Source organism: Dipodomys ordii, unplaced genomic scaffold (assembly GCF_000151885.1).
Source record: "Dipodomys ordii isolate 6190 unplaced genomic scaffold, Dord_2.0 Scaffold31, whole genome shotgun sequence".
Classification (NCBI taxonomy): Eukaryota; Metazoa; Chordata; class Mammalia; order Rodentia; family Heteromyidae; genus Dipodomys; species Dipodomys ordii.
In genome coordinates this window covers 2,915,205-2,927,418 of record NW_012267247.1, presented here as the reverse complement: position 1 = coordinate 2,927,418, position 12,214 = coordinate 2,915,205, and the positions used below count along the sequence as shown (strand labels likewise).

At 37.5% G+C, this 12,214-nt stretch overlaps 2 protein-coding genes across 4 annotated transcripts in view; one reads left to right on the top strand and one right to left on the bottom strand.

Moving 5' to 3' along the window:
- Nf1 (neurofibromin 1) overlaps positions 1–12,214 on the top strand; it is a 254,153-nt gene that overhangs the window by 196,344 nt on the left and 45,595 nt on the right. For both annotated transcript variants that reach the window (XM_013016448.1, XM_013016447.1), the window contains 2 exons: positions 9,809–10,241; positions 10,788–11,128. In XM_013016448.1, the coding sequence (XP_012871902.1) occupies positions 9,809–10,241; positions 10,788–11,128 (774 nt within the window). The remainder of the gene's footprint in view (positions 1–9,808; positions 10,242–10,787; positions 11,129–12,214) is intronic.
- Evi2a (ecotropic viral integration site 2A) lies at positions 3,665–7,147 on the bottom strand. 2 transcript variants are annotated; one of them, XM_013016445.1, is made up of 2 exons: positions 6,952–7,147; positions 3,665–4,612 (listed from the first exon to the last, which is right to left on the bottom strand). In XM_013016445.1, exon 2 carries the CDS (start codon positions 4,595–4,597, stop codon positions 3,899–3,901), a length of 699 nt encoding a protein of 232 aa, XP_012871899.1. In that variant the 5' UTR covers positions 4,598–4,612; positions 6,952–7,147; the 3' UTR covers positions 3,665–3,898. The 2 variants fall into 2 exon arrangements, with proteins under 2 accessions (XP_012871899.1, XP_012871900.1); XM_013016446.1 differs by having other exon boundaries at positions 7,059–7,126.

The following is a 12,214-nucleotide window of genomic DNA, read 5'->3' as shown; positions in this document are numbered from 1 at the left end:
GATAGGCTGGCCTTAAACTCTTAGTCCTTCTGCCTTGGCTTCTTAAGTGTTGAGATATAGGTATGTATCACCATACCAGCTGTTACAAATTTTTAAGTGCCTGAATTAACTTGATAAACCTAATTTCTAGTGGTAGGAAATTAGTGTGTTTTTTTATTTTTTTATTTTTTTTATTATTTATTTAGGTCAGTTGTGGGGCCTGAACTCTGGGCCTGAACACTGCCCCTCAGCTCTTCAGCTCAAGGCTAGCACTCTACCACTAGAGCCACAGCACCACTTCCAACCTTTTCTGCTTTATGTGGTGCTGAGGAATCGAACCCAGTGCCTCATCCATGCAAGGCAAGCACTCTACCACTGAGTCACCTTCCCAGCAGTGTGGTTTTTTTAAATTAAAAAAAAAAACCCACACACATAAATTTTGGGTCAGAAGTGTCTTACTGACCATCTTTAAATACCTACCAATGTTGAAAATGAACGTGTGTGTGTGTGTGTGTGTGTGTACGTACGTACATGTATGTCCTAGTACCGGGATTTAAACTCAGCCCCAAAGTCTTGTTTGACTTTTTCATCCTAAGGCTAGTGTTCTCTACTTAAGCAATACCTCTACTTTTGGATTTTTACTGGTTAATTGGAGATACGAGTCTCACAGATTTGTCTGTTGGCTTCAAACCTCGATCCTCAGATCTCAGCCTCCTTTAGTAGCTAGAATTACAGATATGAGCCACAGACTGGCCCAGCTTATGAACCACTTGTGTTTGTTCATGAAGTATTATTTGCTAGTATTATTCTGAAGATAGGTATTTACTAGCAAGGTAGTAAGGAGTAGTGTACCAGTCCTAGGGCTTGAACTCTGGGCCTGGGCACTGTCCCTGAGCTGCTTATTGCTCAAGGCTAGCACTCTACCACTTGAGACAGCACCACTTTCAGCTTTTTCTATGTATGGGGTAATCAGGAATTGAACCCAGGGCTTTATGCATGAAAGGCAAGCACTCTACCACTAAGCTACATTCCCAGCCAGTGGTAGTGAATTTTAAGTATTCTGAAGAAATAAAGGCTTTCTGTTTGGTGAGAAAATATTGAGCATGAAAATTGTTTCCTAGTTAACTTTTCATTTTTACAAAGATGCTGTTTTGCTTTAGTTTCCTCTGTATTTATGTCACTTGATTAAAAGAGGGCATGTGTTATCACCCTGAGTTCTGGGGTCTAACCTCATATTTTTAATTTGTATAAAGTGAGAAAACTTCCCGGAGTTATTTCTAATCTAAAATAGATATCTAGATGTTACCAAGATTGGTATCAGTATTCTTTCATGTTTTACTTTGCTAGCATTTTACTTCACTAGCTTTATTTAGAATTTTAAACAACGTAATAAATTAGTGGGGTTTCCCACCTCATTTAAAGATGCAATTATGGAAATTGTAAGAAGTAAATTTGTTGGCCAGAAGCAGAACCATCTAGGCAGTTAGGTAAAAATTGCCAGTGCTTGAAACTCCTCCTCATTCTATTTGGATCAGAGAGTGTAAGAATTAGGCCTTGATAGGTGTTTGTGTTCTATTTGTTACTGTCTTATTAATCCTTCATATGATTCTTATTTATAGCCAAAGTGAAAACCACTAGTCAAGAAGGGAGGATAAAATTGTGGTCAACTTGGAAAATACGTAATTTTTAAATGGCTAGCATATTAACATAAAATAAATAGTACTCATTAAGTATTTTAATGTAGATTTTTTAATGTAGCCTTGTTTTTAATTAGTATGCCCTTAGTCCATTTCAGTAGATATTTTGAAAATATCACACATTTTAAAGCACTATTAATAATAAACATAAGCATTATTTTTTATGAACTATGCATTGTTCTAAGAGCTTCATCAATATTAGCTAATTTAGTGATCTTCATAAGTGATCGTGGTAATCTGTATTACTATTTCCACTTGACATGTGGGAAAACTGAGGCACACAAAGACTGTAAATTTTCAAGGTCAGGCTCATAATAAGCTATCTGGATCCCAAAACACATGCTTATTACCAAGACTTAGCCTGGAAACTTGTATATACATTTGTTTGTTTTGTTTTGTTGGTTGTAGGTCTTGATCTCTGGGCCTGGGCACTGTCCCTGTGCTCTTCAGCTCAAGGCAAGCACTCTACCTCTTGAGCCACAGAGCCGCTTCTAGTTTTCTAGTGTTTTATTGGAGATCAGAGTCTCGTGGACTTTTCTGCCCTGGCTGGCAGATCTCAGCCTCCTGAGTAGCTAGGATTACAGGTGTGAGCCACCAGCGCCTAGCTTGTTATTTATTTTTTATTGTGATTAAAATTCAACCTTTATCCTTTTGCATTATAAGATTCAGGCCATGGATTGAATTTCCAAATGGAAAAATTTGCTATATTGCCTTATCATAACTTCACCCAAACACTTTTGTCGGTCATGGGGGCTGAACTCTGGGCCTGGATGCTGTCCCTCAGCTCTTCGGCTCAACGCTAGTGCCCTAGCACTTGAACCACAGTGCCACTTCTGGCTTTTTTCTGCTTATGTGATGCTGAGGAATAAAACCCAGAACCAAACACATTTTTTAAATGTAACTAATTGAGATGGAAGGCTTGACTTGACTCTAAGTTTTTACTGTGCTTGGATTCAAGCTAAACAATTACCTTGAATAGACTTTGTAATTTTTCAAACCTGAGCACAGACACAAACATACCCCCATTTTCCTTTGTTGATATCACATTGGATAATAAAAATGAAAATTTATCTTTTATTAATTCACTTGGCATCCTTGAAGTTCAAATAGTAACCAACCTTAGGATATTTGGTATTTTTGTTTGTTGGCAGTGGTTGAGACAGAGTCTTACCATTTGGCTTAGTGATCCTCCTGCCTCAGCTTCTCAAGTGCAGGATTACAGATGTGCATCGCCCCCCAGGTACTTGTTACTAATGATCCAATAAGCAGCATTTATTTCAAAGACATGTTATTCTTACATGCTAATTCATACTTCAGACTTATGCTTAGCCTTCTGATGTGCCTTTATTTCTTTCTTTCTTTTTTTTTTTTTTTTTTTGCCGGTCATGGGGCCTGAACTCTGGGCCTGGGCGCTGTCCCTCAGCTCTTCAGCTCAAGGCTAGTGCTCTACCACTGGAGCCACAGCGCCACTTCCGGCTTTTTCTGTTTATGTGGTGCTGAGGAATCGAACCCAGGGCCTCATGCTTGCAAGACATGCACTCTACCGCTGAGCTACCTTCCCAGCCCCGTGCCCTTATTTCTTACAGATCATTATAATGTGTTCTAAGACAATAAAATACAAATATGCATGGTTAGTTTTATGCTAATGATCTTAATTTATACAGAATGGTTTTAATATTTATAGTAGTAAAGCACTTTCTTTCATATAACCGTGTATGAAAATGAAGGATGTAGCATGAAATTAACTACATTGGTATAAGAGCTAGTATGAATTAATGCCAGATCTAACCAAAGGTTATCATTAATTTATACAATTCAGCTCTGCACATTAGGAATTTTACTTCTGTTTGATATTAAAGCATACTCTTGGCTCTAAGGACATATGAAACTTTTCAAAGTTCAGTTCCATTGGTAAAAATTATCTTATTATTGCTGAATAGAAAAGATTCATTTATTCCTTGCTATCACTGTTAGTTAGTTTCCTCGGTTTAGCTTTAAACCCTTCCCCAAATGGTTGTTTTATTTGCTTTTCAAAATATTGTCAAACAGAAATACATAGTTTAAGTAATTAAGCAGGCATACACCTCCCTTCCTGCCCTACTTGATTTCAAATTTTAGATTTTGTGACCAACACTTTGACATTAAATTCCAAATGAACTGTGTTTTTCTCCTCTATAACCTTTCTCATAGCTACTTTGCATTTTTATTTCCTAAAGCATCTGTTAGTTGGTCAATTTTTCAGTTCCTTCTTCATCCGTTCTTTCCCTTGTAGCTGTGCGCACTCCAGGAGATTGCATCATGAGGTTGGGTCCTGTAAGCTGTTTTGCTCTTTTCCAAGTGTCTGATTCAGCAGGCCAGAGCCCACTGTTTGCCAAAAAGTCACCGTTGCTTCTAGGCTGGCGCTTGCCTACTTGTTTTGATCGTCTGAGAGATGAGACTTTGTTTGCCAGAACCACAGTTGATAGAAATAGAAAGGTGCAGATAAGAAAAAGCACTGCAATTATAATTAAGCAAATGAGCATAGCCATGTTGTTTTCCGCACAGACATTTTCTTTAAAAACTTCATCATGACTTTTGCTTGTGTTTTCAGAGCTTTCTGTTATTAGAAAACTGTTGTTGACAACAGAAGATGTATAGAGCTCCTGTTGAGATTTAGAAGGTAAAGATGCCATGTGAGAAGAGGTTGCTATTTCTGGCATGTTTGTAGAATTATTTTTGTAATCCACTTGAGGAAAGTCAGGGTTTGAGTTAATGTTTCCATTTTGGTGTGTGTCTGGGCTGCTTTGAATAGCTGAATCCCAGGCAGTAGGCTTACTAGCCCACAGCTGTGTATGGTTGGCTTTAGTTCCAGTTGACAAGGGAAAAGTGATTGTGATCAGAAAAGCAAGATGTAGGTACTGTCCTATGTGTTCCATATCCATGAATATTCTGGTAATCTGTGGGGACAGCAATATAGTTGTTAAATTGTGAAAGAATAATAGCTCCTAGATTTGGTATTTGTAATTAGAAGACAATCATTACAAATAAACTATAAACTCATGCCTTAACATTTGCTGTTGAATTCCTTCTTTCCTAGTCTCAAACTATTTACAGATAATCATTTAAGTTTCTATTATATGTTTAGATGCTGTAAGTTAAACATTAAAAATATCTTTTTCAAATTAAATACTGTTACTTTTCATACTTTTCTCTCCTTTCATCATGATAGACTTCAGCTTTGAGACAGATGCTTCTCCTTTGACTGTTTACTCATTTTCTTTTACAAAAATAAAAAATGGACTGTTCTTTTTGAAGTCCCCACCTTCCCAGCTCACACATTAACCAATCTTTGCAGTAGAAAAATGTGGCAAGGTTTTGCTTCATATGTAAAAGGAAAATACAAATGGCTTTTTTTTTTTGGAAAGAGAGGAAGTTTTTAAGAAACTAGAACTAAAAGAAGACTTCAAAATTCAAGTTGATTTTGTTTTTCCTTCTTGGGCATTTATCTTGACACTTATAATAAAGCAGTACTTAGAAATACATTCCTAGATTTGTGAAAGCAGTTTTATGTTGCTACTTCTCCATTTTCATCTGTATTTTATCTCAACTTACTGTGACTTTCTGAAAAGGAAAACATGCTTGTGTTTTCAGTGTAAAGATCTTCCAAACAAAGAAAAACAAATTTCTTCTAAACTTCTAAAATTTCAACAAAAAGGATATTTTGTTGAAAATACCTATCTAATTCCAAGAGTCTAAAGAAAGATATACAATAAAAATGCCACAAAGATACTTGACATATTATGAAGTAGAAGATTACAAAGGGTCTCAACATAAAATTGAAAAAGTTGAGAGATTTCAGTAGGAGTCAGAACCCCAATTCAGTGGCGTGGGTATTGTGTGAGCAAGAACAACACCAAAAGTTGAGACTCCATTTTGGCTGAGCACATCCTAGAAGCCTATACAAAAAGGGGACAAGTTATATTTCAAATTCTTATCTACCATAAATTTAGAAATGTGGGGAAAGCTGGCATATCTGTTCCAGATACTGATAATCTAGCAGGAAAATATTTTCTCACCATTAGCAAGTTACCTCTTTTATAATAATATTTGTTTGTCCTGAGCTACTTTTGTAAGAGTATTTTGTTCTTAGTGTTTATTTGAGGGAACTAAAAGCAAAAACTGGATTGTTTGGAGGTTTGGTAATGAACTGGCTGAGAACCTTGTGTATTTTGTAGAAATTCTTTTCAAGCTTGCACGTGTAGAAGAATCTTTTCCCCCCATATGCAGATTCTGATTCAACAGGTCTAGGATGGTACCTGAGCTTCTGTGTCTCTTAACTCATAGATGCCATTCTATTAGTCAGGCTTTTGAACACCAAGGTATTTTTTTTAGTTAGTAATAGTTGCTTTTGTCAGTAGATACTACTTTGTATTCTATTGAAATAAAGTGCGAATAGAAAGTGTGATATGTTGGGTTACATACACAAAAGTAGCATATAGGATCAAGATTATCTTTTGGATTATTTATTATTATCACTTAAGATATAGTGGCTTCAGTTTTTAAGTTGAATGATATAACTCTTTGGATACTTATGATTCTTTCCTGAAAAGAAAGTTTAAATTGAATTAGTGATTTCTAACCTTTTAATTGAGAGTGGACTTCTGCATTAGATGCTAAAATGATTTTAAAGTGTGTTATTCTTGTCACAGTTAATTAACAATGTAGGATGCATCATAGCATTTGTGCACATTTTAGGAGAGCTTACCACAAGACAGATAATAGGCCCCCTGTCAATTGTCTTCAGCCAGATGTACTATTGTGCCCAAATAAACAAGCAGATGACAGAGTGAGACTTTCTCTTATCCTTATAAATGCCTGAGAATTGATGACTGTTTCTCCTTCTCTAATTTTGCCACAATGTGATTAAAAGTTGTTACATTTTTAAATCTCTGGACATTTTCAATAAAATGTATAATGGCCAAGCATTAGTAATGAGAGATATTTTTAAAACCTTTTTAAAATATCAGACGTTTCAATTTTACTTGTAAAACCCAAGTTCAGATTTTTCCCTAAAATTCCTTGAATTTAAACCATACTAACAATCATAAATCTTTCCAATTCTAACTGTTTATATTGCATACAAAATTTCATATGTCAGAAGAAAGCAGCATACATTTTCAGTAGCTTATGATTCTGTTTTGTTAACGAGATTCTTACGTACCTTTTGAAAAAAGTACTTCCTCAAACACAAGTTTGAACAAAGTTATAAGTGAAAAGAATAAGATTTATGACCTACCTTACAAAATGCTTGGTCAATTCTGATTATAATGTAATTTTAATAAACCACTTCTTTTCTTGTCTTCTTATTTAAAGTAGACTATGTTTTGAGACCTTGAAACTTACAGTAAGTCTGCAGTTAAAACAATTTTGTACAGCAAGCTTTCCACTTTCAAAACCAAACCACAGATGACACATTTCCTTTTCGCTGCAACTCAAGCACATGTCACTGTAGAAAAAACTCCCACTTGTGTCGTGGGCCACTGGGATGATAGGAGGCTTTGTAGAACAAATCCACGCCTCCAGAGGAGGGAGGGTTTTCTGTTTAACATCTCTTCACTTTGTGTTCATTATGTATGCCTGCTATATGCTTTTGACTGATATACTAGCATTATTCAATAGCAGTTTTAAGGTGGCGACTTTAATTTAGCAGTAAAACCTTCCTTAAAATTTTTCTTTGTATATGACAGACTTAGGATACTTGACAGATAATAGAAATAATGTTATATATAATTGACATTTCAATTTGTGGAACTGCAACAATGATTTGAGAAACTACCTTGTAAACTTGAATTATATAAGACAGTGGGAATGTAGCTTAGTGGTAGAGTGCTTGCCTAGCATGCATGAAATTCTTTTCAAGCGTACATGTGTGTAAGAATTTTTTCCCCAAAAACAGGTGTGAATTTTCATCTTGTGGTGGTATATTGGTGCTCAAAAGTTTGAGATTTGGGATTTTAGATTAGAGGTGCTCAATCTGTATCTTTCTTTTTTTTTTTTTTTATTTTTGGGTCCGGTCGTGGGGCCTGAACTCTGGGCCTGGGCGCTGTCCCTCAGCTCCTTCAGCTCAAGGCTAGTGCTCTACCACTTGAGCCACAGTGCCACTTCCGGCTTTTTTTTCTGCTTATGTGGTGCTAAGGAATCGAACCCAAGGCCCCATGCATGCAAGGCAAGCACTCTACCACTAAGCCACCTTCCCAGCCCCTGTATCTTTCTTTATTTCAAGTATTTTTCTTTTGTTTGAAAGCCACTTAATATGTCACAGTTTTATTTCCTCCCAACAGATTAAAAACTCTGATGTGAAGACCTTTATCATCATTATTGGTAGTACCTTCACCAGAGTAATCAAGTATAGAAAACATTGAGCCTAAGTTAATATAAATTATTTATATTGGAAATGCTAGTACCATATTCCCCAGGGCTTTGTAACCAACACTACTTATGTTGATTAATGTTGTTTTGGTTTTCAGCAACAGATGAACTAATATGGCATAATAAAAACTAATAATCATGGGCTGGGAAGGTGGCTCAGTGGTAGAGCGCTTGCCTTGCATGCTCAAGGTCCTGGGTTCGATTCCTCAGCACCACATAAGCAAAAAGAAAAAAGCCGGAAGTGGCGCTGTGGCTCCAGTGGTAGAGCGCTAGCCTTGAGCTGAAGAGCTGAGGGACAGTGCCCAGGCCCAGAGTTCAGGCCCCACGACCGGACCCCCAAAAAAAACCTAATAATCATAATATGGCATAATCAAAATTGGTATTCATTGGCTCACATGATTGAATAGTCTATGGATAATTTTTGAAATTAGGAGGGACTTTATCTAGGACTTAAATGATATATCCAAGGCTTTATATTCTTCATTTCTCAGCTCCTGCTCTTAGTTTTTAGGCAGGTTTTTCCTTTATATCCCAAGATAAGGGTTATCTATTCAAAGAGTTATATATTTGTGGAGTGTGTGTGTGTGTGTGTGTGTGTGTGTGTTTTATAATATCAGAGGGAAAAACGTCTCAAATCCCTACAGTGTAAGGCTAGTCTCTGAGTGTGTGTGTGTGTGTGTGTGTGTGTGTGTGTGTTTTATAATATCAGAGGGAAAAACGTCTCAAATCCCTACAGTGTAAGGCTAGTCTCTGAATTGGGCCCCTGACAAGATTATCCTTGTTTGAGTAATATGTTCATTGCTGAAGCAGGCTCTGGCCAGAGTAGGGTAAATGGATTGTCTAAAGTCTATTCCATTTCATTCAAGGTGGGTCATTCCCACCCAAATTGTTTACATGAAAAGCTTGGTGGGCCCAGATAGGTTCATCCAGCAGTACTGGCTGTCTGACTCTTCCCTTGATTGAGGGGCAATTTATTTATTTTTTTGCTTCCTTAAATTTTTTTATTTTATGTATTTATTTATGTATTTATTTATTTAGTCATTCCTGGGGCTTGAACTCTGGGCCTAGGCGCTGTTCCTCAGCTCTTCAGCTCAAAGCAAGCACTCTACCACTTGAGCCACAGCACCATTACTGGTTTTCTGGCAGTTAATTGGAGATAAGAGTCTCATGGACTTTCCTGCTCCGGCTGGCTTTGAACTGAGATCCTCAGATCTCAGTCTCCTCAGTAGCTAGGATTACAGGTGTGAGCCACTGGCCAGCTTGCTCAAGTTTTTTAAATAGGAGATTTGGAGATTGTTCTTTACCTTTCCTGTAACCTTATTTTTCAATGTCTGGAGAACACTGAAATAACACATGAATTCAGAATTTAATAATTGTATTATATTGTACTGTCTAGAAAACAGATCAGAGGGGCTGGGAAGTTAGCTCAGTGATAAAGAGCTTGCCTTACATGCATGAGGCCCTGGGTTCAATTCCTCAGCACCACATAAGCAGAAAAAGCTGGAAGTGGCGCTGTGGCTCAAGTGGTAGAGTGCTAGCCTTCAACTAAAGAGCTGAGAGATAGCACCCAGGCCCAGAGTTCCAGTCCCATGACCAATAAAAAAAGAAATAGAAAGAAAGAAGGAAGGAAGGAAGGAAGGAATCAGAAATATATTTATATTCTATATATTTATTCAGAACTTGGTTAACAATCTGTCTTTTTTTTTTTTAATCATCTTCCTTAGGTTCAAAACTGGCCAGATCAATGGTGATTTGCTGATATACCATGTCTTGCTGACTTTAAAGCCATACTATGCAAAGCCATATGAAATTGTAGTTGACCTTACCCATACTGGGCCTAGCAATCGCTTTAAAACAGACTTTCTGTCAAAGTGGTTTGTGGTTTTTCCTGGCTTTGCGTATGACAATGTCTCTGCTGTCTATATCTATAACTGTAACTCCTGGGTCAGAGAGTATACCAAGTATCACGAACGGCTGCTGACTGGTCTCAAAGGCAGCAAAAGACTCATTTTCATAGACTGTCCTGGGAAACTAGCTGAGCACATAGAGCATGAACAACAGAAACTACCTGCTGCCACCTTAGCCTTGGAAGAGGACCTGAAGGTATTCCACAATGCTCTCAAGCTAGCTCACAAAGACACCAAAGTTTCTATTAAGGTAAGTTTCAGTCTGTGTTTTATGAATGGTCCATTACCTTTCTACCCACCTTATATCCTAGCCGCCCTATGTTTCCTCATGTAGTTTATTGATCATATGACAAATACAGATGTGGGAAGATCTCTTTTGAGGTTGAGCAGAAGGAGTGGATAACATCCTAGGTTGGGTTATAGTGAGGATAGACTGTCACTGCTCTGGTAGGAATGTGTGGAGAGTTGAAATTATCAAGTAAGGGTTTTTCCTGATCCATGCAAAATTTTTGCAGAGTAAGGAGGGTAAATCTGCAGAATATAATCAGTTCTGATCTATAGGATTTTTGGCCTCTCTTATAAGCATAATTAAAATTTTTTGATGTTTTAAGTTTCTTTTTAGATCATTTGTCACAAAAATTATTGAAGCCATTTGAATACATAATAATAACTCCTTAAATGGCAAACACAGAGTGTGGGGTAGGGTGGTTGGTTGATTGCGTTTTGAAGCCTCTTAGAATTCTACATAATGGAATTTTAATTCTTCTCCACTCCACCCCTTACCACCACTTTCCAGGTTGGTTCTACCGCTGTTCAAGTAACCTCAGCAGAGAGAACAAAAGTCTTGGGGCAGTCAGTCTTTCTAAATGATATCTATTATGCCTCAGAAATTGAAGAAATCTGCCTAGTGGATGAGAACCAGTTCACCTTAACCATTGCAAACCAGGGCACACCACTCACCTTCATGCACCAGGAGTGTGATGCCATCGTCCAGTCTATCATTCACATCCGGACCCGCTGGGAACTGTCGCAGCCTGACTCCATCCCCCAGCACACCAAGATTCGACCAAAAGATGTGCCTGGGACACTACTCAATATTGCATTACTTAATTTAGGCAGTTCAGACCCTAGTTTAAGGTAGGCTGCTGTAAAATTCACTTCAACTTTATTCAGGGTTTAATATGTTTAAAATGAGACCACTCAATCAGCCTTGAAGATGGCCTCTTTTAATACTTTAATTTCTTTGGTATGCTATGTTGGTTAACCAGAATGACCTCATCAAGTTGTGGGGTATTCACATGAACTGTGGAATTCTGAATAAGGTGATTCACTCTAAACCAGTATGTGTTCTTTCTCCAGGAAACTTTCATCTAAAGTAGACAACAGATTTTTTTTAAGAAAATAACTTTTTAAAAAAGTCTATTCCTACATTGTTTCTCCTCCAAGTCCTCTAATTAAGTTTCCCATGTTTAAAAATACAACACCATTATGTTTTGTAGAAGTCAAATCATGCTCTCATTTTTTGACAAAGGAAGACCAAATGTAAAATACAAGTATCAGTGCCTTACTGATCTACCTACAAAGGTTTGATCCATAGTATGTGTGATAGTTTACTATAGTACCTAGCAAATAGCTTGTGATTAGTACATAGTGTTATTCTCCTTCCCTTTCCCCCCTCCCTCTTTTGTATTCTACTTTCCATTTTCCTTCCTCTCCTTTTCAAGTTAAGATAATTATTTGTCACAAGTACCTTGAAACTATCAAGATTTTTACTGTTAGACGTTGAAATCCCTAGTTTGAAAACCCAGCCAGGCACTGATGGCTCACAGCCTGTAATCCTAGCTACTCAGGAGGCTGAGATCTGAGAGATTATGGTTCAAAGCCAGCCCAGGAAGGAAAGACCATTAGATTCTTATTTTTAATTAACTACCAAAAAGCTGGAAAGTAGAGCTGTATCTCAAGTGGTTAAAAAAAGCTTGTGCAAAAAAGCTCGGGGACATTGCCCAGGACCAGTTCACACATGCAACCATACACACACACACAATCTGAATTTTTTTATTATATCCAGAACGCATAACATTTCATATTTTTTTGGGGGTCCGGTCATGGGGCCTGAACTCTGGGCCTGGGCACTGTCCCTCAGCTCTTCAGCTCAAGGCTAGCGCTCTACCACTTGAGCCACCTTCCCAGCCCTAGTGGACAATTTTCTTGCAAGTAAAGCAA

Coding starts and splice junctions, on each gene's coding strand:
- Evi2a (XM_013016445.1), bottom strand. CDS start 4,597: ATGGATATGGAACACATAGGACAGTACCTACATCTTGCTTTTCTGATC.